The 10,575-nt window shown below is 39.1% G+C and overlaps 1 protein-coding gene across 2 annotated transcripts; it reads left to right on the forward strand.

Moving 5' to 3' along the window:
* The first annotated feature begins 2,634 nt into the window (after nt 1-2,634).
* On the forward strand, nt 2,635-10,195 carry LOC119598640 (mitochondrial amidoxime-reducing component 1-like). 2 transcript variants are annotated; one of them, XM_037948341.1, is made up of 8 exons: nt 2,635-2,753; nt 3,386-3,487; nt 5,501-5,623; nt 6,160-6,339; nt 6,636-6,813; nt 7,310-7,512; nt 8,156-8,230; nt 8,855-10,195. In XM_037948341.1, the coding sequence occupies exons 2-8, from the start codon at nt 3,387-3,389 to the stop codon at nt 9,015-9,017; spliced, it is 1,023 nt and encodes a 340-aa protein (XP_037804269.1). In that variant the 5' UTR covers nt 2,635-2,753; nt 3,386; the 3' UTR covers nt 9,018-10,195. The 2 variants fall into 2 exon arrangements, with proteins under 2 accessions (XP_037804269.1, XP_037804267.1); XM_037948339.1 differs by lacking the exon at nt 2,635-2,753 and adding an exon at nt 2,849-2,883.
* Nucleotides 10,196-10,575: the final 380 nt, after the last annotated feature.

Genomic DNA, 10,575 nt, shown 5'->3' on the forward strand with positions numbered 1-10,575 from the left:
CGAAAGATCAGCCTGCAGTTGAGAGGGTGAAGAGGGCGACGGAGAGAGTAGATTTCCTCAGTATAGGGCAGGCTGAGGACGGGCAAATGAGGAGTCAATTTAGGAGGAGAGTCGTGATAGAAGGTACGCCGCGCCCTGGATAACGCGGCATCGAGAAAATGACCAGGGTAGCCCAGTTTGGAGAACGAGCGACGAAGGAAGACGATCTCTCCATCCAGGTACTGGGGGTCACAGATGCGGAGGGCGCGAAGGAGCAGCGAGGTGGCAACACCTCTTTTCACATGGAGAGGGTGGTATGAGAAGAAGTGTATGTACATACCACTATGCATAGGCTTTCTGTATATTGAGAAGGAGAAGTGGTCAGCAGAGCGATGGACTAGGGTGTCCAAGAAGGGGAGCTTGTTGTCAACCTCCCATTCCCCCTTGAAACGGATGGAAGGAGAGAGCGGGTTCAGCTGCATCAGGAAATCCGGACAGGGCAGGATCATGTATGTGTGTATATATCTCTCTAACGATCTATCTATCTATACAATATATATGTACATGTATATATTTATATATACACATATATACATATATGTGTGTGTGTGTCTATGTGTGCACGCGCACACACACACACACACACACACACACACACACACTCACACACACACACACACACACACACACACACACACACACACACACACATATATATATATATATATATATATATATATATATATATATATATATATATATATGTATGTATGTATGTATGTATGTATTTATGTACGTATATATGTTTTTATATATGTATGTCCATATATATGTGTGTGTTTGTGCATGTGTGTGTGATGCAAATATAAAAAAAATCCGAAATCTACATACTTGTAACAAATCAGACAATCTTATATTACATTACATGCTGTTGGGATGCCCTTGAAACCTTAGGAGCAGGTACTCTAGCATTTTCACAAAAACTGTGTCAAAAAAAAAAAAAAAAAAAAATCTAAAAAGAAATTGCACAGACGTATGATTCAAAATTGCTTACGATGATAATAATAATATGGGCCAAGTTTCTGACAGGGTTCAATTAAACAAAGGGAAAATGATGAAACTGGCAACTTTTCAGCACTTGCAGAGAGATATGTACGATGATGACCCCGAGCGTTCAGGACTTATCGAAGATATAAATCAAGGAAATCAACGACTCCTCCGAAGGTGTTGTAATGCTATATAAAACAGTATTCTCAACACGTGTTTATACATACATATATGCATACATACATACATGCATACACATATATGTGTGTGTGTGCATATATATATATATATATATATATATATATATATATATATATATATATATATATATATATATATATATATATACGTGTGTGTGTGTATATATCTATATACATATATAATCGCCTCTGTGTGTGTGCGTGCGTGCGTGCGTGCGTGTGTGTGTGTGTGTGTATGCGTGCTTGCGTGCTTGCGCGCGTGTGTGTGTGTGTGCGTGCGTGCGTGCGTGCGCGCGCGTGTGTGTGTGTGTGTGTGTGTGTGCGCGGATGCGAGGAGGATTTACAAGAGAGAAACCTGCAAATCTGCGTTAACTCATTTCCCAGATCACTCCATTAGTGTTCAGTACGTCCTTCTCAACAGTGCAGGTCGCGTGTGTTAGTTTTTTAAATAAATGACATGATGATAGGTAATGGTGAAGGTTATATGTTTACCAAGAGTCAAGTAATATTTCTAGCTAAATCTAATAGTAAATCTCTGCGTAAATTTGCGTAGATCAAGATCATCTCTACGGGTCAGTCAGAATATCATTAGGAGTTTTTGCAAATATATTCATCACTTATCATCTTAAAGGATATGTGTCATTATCTAGGCCACTGTATGACCGTAATCTACATAAAGCGTTGAGGAATTATGGTGAAATCCCTTTTTCATGATCTATTAAAATCTACATTACAGGCCTCACAATCTACAAATTTTATCATAACGCGTCTACTATACTCTGTACTTAACATCTATAAACCGTGCCCGTGGAAAACCATAGGGAAAGTTGCATTCTGGGAGGAAAAGACGGAAGGGCTGAGCAAGTCGTTTAACTGCGGGGTCAGCGCCGTACTGACCCCGCGCTGACCTTTGACCTGTTTGCCGATTTCTTCGAAACTTCTCGCCTGCTGTCTTTACAGGGTGTCAGAATTCTGCCTGCTTCTAATTTAGCGCTTCTAAGGAGCAAGAATTGTTAATAGATTACTAAAGCAGTTGTGAGTCCATTCATTATATGAATATATACTTTGAAAAAGAATATGCAACTACCAAAACGATGAATGTTTCTAAATCGAAAGGCACGGCCTGTAACACTGTCCAGATAAGCAGACAGAAAGGGAAGGAAGGGGAGGAAAAGAGAGAGAGAGAGAGAGAGAGAGAGAGGGAAGGAAGGAGAGAGGGGGAGATAAGGAGAGAGATGGAGATAAGGAAAAGAGAGAGAGAGAGAGAGACGGACAGACACACAGACAGACAGTAGACACAGACAAAAAAAATGGATAGACATACAGACAAAGAGGTTGAGAGTGACAGAGTGGAGAGAACGAAAGAGATAGAGAACAGAGTAAACAGAAGAAATTGGATTATCTATATCGTCAGACAACAGACCGCGTACGACACTTTGACCGCCTTGAAAGATATCTTCTTCCCGAATTTCAAGTGCAAAATAACCCCACTAAACCAACAGTAACCATTGGAGGTTATATCGAAAGGTAACAGCTTTCCTCAGCTTAAAGATTTTTTATTTATCTATTTATTTGTCTAATATTCTGGTTTCTAATTTATATAAGTGTTTCAACAGTGACAAGATTTTTACAAGGGAATGAAGAAAGACATAAAGAGGAAAGCATATGATAGGTGCTTGCTTGTTGCCAAGGCTGGGCAGTGATTCGTACGTTCGGAGTGCGCACCGATTATATGTTGCAGTTATATATATATATATATATATATATATATATATATATATATATATATATATATATATATATATATATATATGTGTGTGTGTGGTGTGTGTGTGTGTGTGTGTGTGTGTGTGTGTGTGTGTGTGTGTGTGTGTGTGTGTGTGTGTGTGTGTGTACACACACACACACACACACAAACACACACATATGTTACATATATACATATGTGTCTATATATGCATATGCATGCGTGCGTGTATGTGTACGTGTGTGTGTGTGTGTGTTTGTGTTTGTGTCTGTGTGTATGCATATATAAAAATAAATAGATATAAATATGCAGTATATATATGTATATGTTATCTGTCTTATTTTATTATTATGTTCACCCTCACACTATTACTCTGTTACCATTACCCTTCATTGGATTTTCTCGCCCACAGGATGAGCAAGGGCTGGTCAGCTGTCGTGGGCGTAGGCGTCGGTGTGGGCGTGGGAGCTCTCGTGGCATGGGCGTGGCGGCGGTCCGCCATTCCGCCAGATAGGTCAGAGAGAGAGAGAGAGAGAGAGATTGTTTGCTTGCTTGCCTGTATACATGTATGTGTGAGTGTGTGTGTATTTCTGTATGTGTATGTGTATGGTATTATATATATATATATATATATATATATATAATATTATGTGTATATATTATGTATATATTATGTGTATATATTATGTATATATTATGTGTGCATGTTTATGTGTATTTCTGTATGGCGTGTGTGTTGCGCGCAATTCGTTCACATTATCATCGTTTTCAATATCCACTTATCTCATACATCCTCTGCCTAGTAACAGCGCAATATAACCCTTCATATATTCTAGTCCTTTCATCACAATATCTAATACTCAACACTTAACTCATTAAAATATAAAAAAAAATCGCATTAAGCTCTCTAAATAAAGAGGGAATCTCCCATACAAAAGAGATCTGACACCAGCCTCATTACTGCAGGAATATGTTGGCCAAGTGATGGTGTCGTGGCACTCAACTCTTAAGATAGACTCAAGGCCGAGGGTTCATGTAGCCACAGAGGCAAAGAGGAGTTCAAATGCGATGAATTGTGGTGATGTGATAAAATTCGCTGGTAGCTGATGCCTCTTATCTTGGATGGCGATGTTACTATTGCTAATGCTTGTTGTGATTGTGTTGATATTAGTCTTACTGTTGATGAGGAAGATTGTGTATTCACGGAGGCAAGCATGGATTCACTTGTGATGAGTTGTGATGGTGCGACTGAAGGAGCTGATACTTCACGAGTTGTTGAGATTGTGACATGTTAATAATTCTAATGCTTATTGTGATAGCATTTTTTCTACTCCTATTAGTGATAAGGAAGGTAGTGTATTCACAGAGGTAAACATAGGTTCAATGGTAATGAGTTGTGATGATGTGACTGAATAAGTTGGTACTTCATGAGTGTTATTGTAGTTGACGATGTTGATACGTGTACTGCTGGTTATGATTTCATTGTTATTACACATGATGATAAGGTTAAGATTAGCACAAAGAATGCTATTGAGAAGGATCTTAATTTTGGCATATACCATTGGCGATGATCATGATAATATTTACATCAGTAATAGAGTTAATGGCGATACCGATCAGAGATGAAAACGGCATCAACATCAAGCGAATTCCACGCTCCGCCACCCCCTCTCAATCTACCTTAAATCCCCTCCTCCCCTCCCACTTCTATCTCTGCGTCCACTTCCCTCCTCTTCCTCCTTAATTCCCCAGCCTCCCTGGCTCCCTTATCCCCTCTCTCTTTCTCCTTCTCCCCTTTGAATCCCCATCTGATTCCTCTTCTTCTTCTCCCTTTTCTCGTTAAGCCCCCTTCCCCTTCCTTCCTTTCTTCCCCCTTTCTCCCCTTCGTCTCCCTTCTTACCCTCCCTTTCAACCTCCTCCGTCAGATCGTCGTGTAAATAATAAATGTGCATAAACTGACGGTCTAACTACTTCATTGAAGCTTACTTGCCTTGAGGAAAAAGGATGATAATAGAGACTGAATGCTTTTTTTGTACATTCGTAAGATGACATTCTTTAATATCTGTGTTGTAAATTATAGTCCCATTTTACACCAAAATGATTTGATATCAAGTCCACAACCACAAGGAATGTGAGTGCAGGCTAAAAATCTCCCTTTCACGCGAAAATAAAGGTGTTTAAAGTCCGCATGAAATGGAATATGGTTTTAAGTGTAAAGTGTATGCGTATTGAGCGGACGGACGCACAGATAATAATGATGATTATGATAATATGAATAACAATAACAATAATGATAATGATAATGAAAATAATAATGATGATAACGGTATTAGTAATAATGATTATGATAATAACAATGATGATGATAATAACTAATAAATTAAACCCTTTTTTCTGACTCCTTCCAATGATAATGAACTCGAACCCAATTGCAAATGGTAAAAACTTCAAGCTGTCTAATCCATTCAGAGGCACATAGATTAAAAAAATGAAATTCTCAGTGTTCGTCCATTCCACCTAAACACAGCTGGGAGGAAGTGGGCGTGGTTTCAGAACTGGCCGTGTACCCTCTGAAGTCTGGTCGGCCTTTGTACGTCCAGGAAGCGGCGGCAACAGAACACGGCTTGTCTGTGGGTCCTCATAAAGACAGGTAATTGGGTGATTTTTTACTCCCTCTTTCTACCTGCTTTGTCTCTCTGTTTTCCTACTACAGTCTTTCGGGCGGTTTGATAAAATAGGGAGAGGCTCGTACCAGTGAATATTCTTTCATACGGACAAGACTCTTACAAAATAAACGTGTATGTGTATAGAGGCAGGCAGCTATGTCGAAAGATAGAGACTGATAGATGCGCTTTGATTCCTGTTGATGTGCAATGTCATACGCATTAATGTTAATTGGCTCGGGATTCTTGCAATTTGAACAAAGTGGCCGTTTGTTTGTTTGCTTTCTTTTTCTGTGTCTTTATCTTTTATCGCTCTGTCTTTCTGGTTTTCTGTCTGCCTGCCTGTCTCTCTCTCTCTCTCTCTCTCTCTCTCTCTCTCTCTCTCTCTCTCTCTCTCTCTCTCTCTCTCTCTCACACACACACACACACACACAAATACACACACACACACACTTTACTCTCCATTTATCTTTCTCGCCTTAGCATTCACCCCCCCCCCCCTCCCTCTCTATTTCTCTTCTAGGTCTTTCATAGTCATCTTGAAAGAAGGTTCCCTGGTGACAGGTCGACAGAAACCGAAACTCACCTTTGTCACGGTCAAAATCGACGGCGACACGGCTACTTTCGAGGCCGAGGGAGCTGAAGGCCTTGCTAAGGTCAACCTCCAGACGGTGACCCAGGAAGGAGAGGCCGTAGACGCAAAGTGAGAGAGGTCATAGTAAGACTTGATTATTATTTTGATGATTATCTTCAGATTATCAGTAGTAATATTGTTATCATTGTTATTATAAGCAGCAGCACTATCATCTTAACTATGATAACGGTTAAGATTAGTCTCTGCAATCAATATATTTTTGCATAGTCAGCGCTTTGATTATCACCATTAGTTATTGATACATTATCATTCAATAATAATAGTTAGCATTACTATTACAATCATCCCACTAAAAAAAAGATGATGAAGCAACAACAAATAAACTTAAAATCCCTCTTTTCCAGTATCTTCGGCGCTCCGGTCAAGGGCGTGGATTGTGGCGACGCCGTTTCCCGTTGGATGAGCGAATTCCTTTACGAAGGACGGCGGGAGGTGAGGGTCCTTTACAGGCACCCGCAGATGGATCGGAGGGTTCAAAGACACGAAGGACTGGAATTTCCGCAGTTCTTAGATACGGACAAGGTAGGGGAATGGGCGAGGGGGGGGTCCTTGTGATTGTGAGGTTCGTTGTGGTTCGTGGTGGGCATAGCTGGTTGTGATCGTGGTGGAGATTGTGAAGGTGAATAGGCATCATCGTGGTTGTGATGGTGGCTTGATAGGTTTTTGTGATTTGTGTGTTTATGTGTGTGTGTGTGTGTGTGTGTGTGTGCGTGTGTGTGTGTGTGTGTGTGTGTGTGTGTGTGTGTGTGTGTGTGTGTGTGTGTGTGTGTGTGTGTGTGTGTGTGTGTATAGAGTTAAATGTGAAAGTGCACTTGATGACATTTTTGGTGCAGCAATAATGAGAACAGCACTGGTGATGATGGTGACGGAGCAATGACATTGATGGTAAGAGTGATAATGAAAATGATAATGACAATCATAACAACAGTAATAATAATAATAATAATAATAACAATTACAGCAATTGAAACGATGATAATCATTGTTACATGATCCAAATTTTACATAAAATCAACAGGTGATTTACGCAGACGTCAGTCCATACCACATAGTAACAGAGTCGTCCGTGGAAGACCTGAACACTCGCTTGGAAAAGCCCGTGAAACGAAATCGATTCCGAGGAAACATCGTGGTTAAAGGATCGAAACCTTACGATGAGGACGACTGGGCTTACGTTAAGATCGGCGAGGTCGTCTTGAGGATGCTGCAGCCGTGTGACAGGTAAGGGTCGCGGGGTCGTTAGGCAGGGCAGTGTTTGAGGGTGAAGTGGGGTAGGAAGTGATTTTGTGAGTGATGAGGGTCGTATGGGCGGTGGGGTTAATTACATGGTGGTAGGTCGTTTGGGCGGTGGGTTGATTGTGTGGAGAATGGGGGTCGTGCGAACGGTGGGGCGATGAAGTGGGAAGTGGAGGGTCGTATGGACGGCGGTGTGATCATTGCGAATAGTGATATGATTTGCATGGGCGATCTTATACGTGGATACTGAGTGGTCCTACGGTCAATGGCGTTATTATGTGGATGGTGAGGCGACTATCGGCCAGTTAAAAGTGTGCGAGGCCTGACCCAGTGACTATTCAAATATACGGACGTGCATATTCACAGGTATGTGGCGATGATCATTGTTGATAGGGATATCGGGTAATTAAAGTGTTGTGGCAATTTGCATGGTTAGGGCTGGGTTATGTGTGTGTTTATTTGTGAAAAGGGGTGATTGTAGTTAATTGCTAGTACCTCATCTTCTGCAATTACTTCCTGCGTCCTTTGTGTAACTAATTAACTAGAGAATTGTAATAACAATGTGCTAAATTTTACCTGACTTTTTTTCTTTTCTTTTTTTAGGTAACAATTATTTTTTTGTCCACAGGTGCTCTTTTCCTACCGTTGATCCAGAGACGGGAACTAAGGACCCTGATAAGGAACCTCAGGAAACTCTCAAGACGTAAGTAATATTAGATTTATGAGTAAATGGAGCATGTCCAATTTCTAAAATTAGATGAATCGAAATACACTGAAATTAACCCAATCGCTCCATATGGCAAGAATAATTGCCATGCCCACTGCAATACAAGTTTATGTTTTGTATTTGCACATAGATGGCTCTACAAGTGCTTAGTCACCAAGGAGTCAGTTATTAATCCTACCTATCTCAACTGTTTACCCTTTTCCTTGACTTTTGGAATAGGTCTTTTGCATTATTATTTTAATAACAGATTAATAACCATAACATCAATAACAATAATAACAGTATCGATATCAATTGTATTTAAAAGAAAAACAGTTTCCCGCCAATTCAAGGAATGGAGAAATCAGGATCGGTAACTAGGGTCTACTGATAGACTCCTTAGTGGTTGAGCACATGTGGAGCCATTTGTGGCAGTTGGGTTAAGGTATAACTACATATGGATGTATGGTGGTAATTATAATAAGCCTGAATATCATTGTTATGTTCAGTATCATCGCTCATTTTCATTTTCATAATTACAGTTGATAACCAGTTGAATAATAGAAGATTTTACAACTAAGTGCAACCCTTATTTCAATGAGAACACCTTTCTAACCACAGCTACCGAATACTCAAAAGCCCAGAGAAGCTGGCTAAATTATGGGCCACGTCACCGATGTTTGGAACCATCTTGGGCATTGACGTGTGTGGAACCGTGAGAGTGGGAGAGAAGGTCCTCGTCAAGAGAGCGTCAAGGAACCCAAAGTGGCGGTACTGGAAATAAACGTTCCGAGAGGCGTTCGGTCCTTTTTTTCAAGATCATGGGCTATGTGGTAATGTTACTGTCTTTGCGTAATTGATTAATATTGAATAATATAGTATGTTCTGACTAATATATATGTAAAATTGAATGTGATATTAGTATTTTTTCATTACTTATACATCACAATAGTAAGGTAAATGCATGAGATGCATTTGTAAATAGATCCAATTAATAAACAGAATCGTATCTGGATATAGTAGAAGAAAAAGTTTATAGTATACAGGTTTTCCACTTACTACTGTTCGTGATATTCCCATAATTGCCATAAATATGAATACTATTAGACCCTTAGATTTAGATTTTTAGGTTTGACTTGCGAAAAAACGGTCAATCACTCCTAAAGTACGCATGACATATAGCGTGTGATACTCTAGATATACCTTGCTCTATTACATGATAAAACTACAAGGCCATCGAAAGATTAGTTGAGACAATTCATGGATGCAGATCACTTACATCATTTCCACTAGTCTTATTTGAAATGATCCTTTAATTAGTCCTCCATAAAAGTCTTAACAATAAATCCTTTTGATCGACACAAGTTCGACAAGACTGGGGACTTTTTATCGCGTCCACTCCTCAGACCCAATAGTATTTAAGAGCCTTTATATGAGATTGCAGTGAATCAACTGTCCTCTTATTTTGCTTTCATGTGTAGGGTATGATCATCAGTATATTTCAAAACCACTCTTACGATCCTTGAAACAAGTGACATGAAAATGATAATTATAAATAAAAAAATAAAATAAAATAAATAGGTTATCAGAATCAGCCTTGTATTTACTTTCGTTTTTTGTATACGTGTGTATATAATGTACATGAACTGTCCTTGCACTTACCAAACTGTCCACTATACCCAAACTCAGTCACTGGTACGAATCAGTTCACACCACCATTAAATTGCTATAAATATCAAGTCTTAAATATAAACCTTGTGGCATTTCGTTCAGTGATGAATTACAAATAATTTTTAGAATGCTTTTAAAGTGGCTTACATTTATTTGTAAATCATTATGAGACTTCAGTGATGTATCAGTTATAGAAATAAATATATGTCTGTGGAGAATACTAAATCCAACGAATACAATATACATATATAGCAGACTATTAAAGAATGTTCATGTACATAACCTGGGCAATGTTTTTTTTTTACCCTGTAGAAGAGAGGCAATCAATGCAGTTCTAAAAAAAGGCCAACGTGATTTTTTTTATAAATGAATGTAACATTTTTATACATAATATTTATGAAATAAAACTATGAAATAGTTTTAAACTTTAAGAGTATAGTATTCAAGCTTTGGTTTTCAATATAATAATTGTTATTTAGTTTACCTTAGTAGAGACATTATTTATTGACAGATTTTTCAACGTTTCAAACATTCTAACATTTCAATCCCACAAGGTATTCTCCGTTCATGACCTTAGATGTGGCAGGTAATTTTAAGTAATCAGTCAATCGACCGCCGTCCTACCTAAACAGATAAATAACCTAGGAAATTTAAGCAGATGAAGAAACGGG

Source organism: Penaeus monodon, chromosome 41, assembly GCF_015228065.2.
Source record: "Penaeus monodon isolate SGIC_2016 chromosome 41, NSTDA_Pmon_1, whole genome shotgun sequence".
Lineage (NCBI taxonomy): Eukaryota > Metazoa > Arthropoda > Malacostraca > Decapoda > Penaeidae > Penaeus > Penaeus monodon.

Excerpts from the sequence above, each read along its gene's own strand:
- LOC119598640 (XM_037948339.1), top strand. The coding sequence starts at position 2,864 with ATGAAGAAAGACATAAAGAG. Across the intron at positions 6,340-6,635 it reads GGAGAGGCCGTAGACGCAAA|TATCTTCGGCGCTCCGGTCA; the intron begins GTGAGAGAGGTC and ends CCTCTTTTCCAG. Across the intron at positions 6,814-7,309 it reads AGTTCTTAGATACGGACAAG|GTGATTTACGCAGACGTCAG; the intron begins GTAGGGGAATGG and ends TAAAATCAACAG.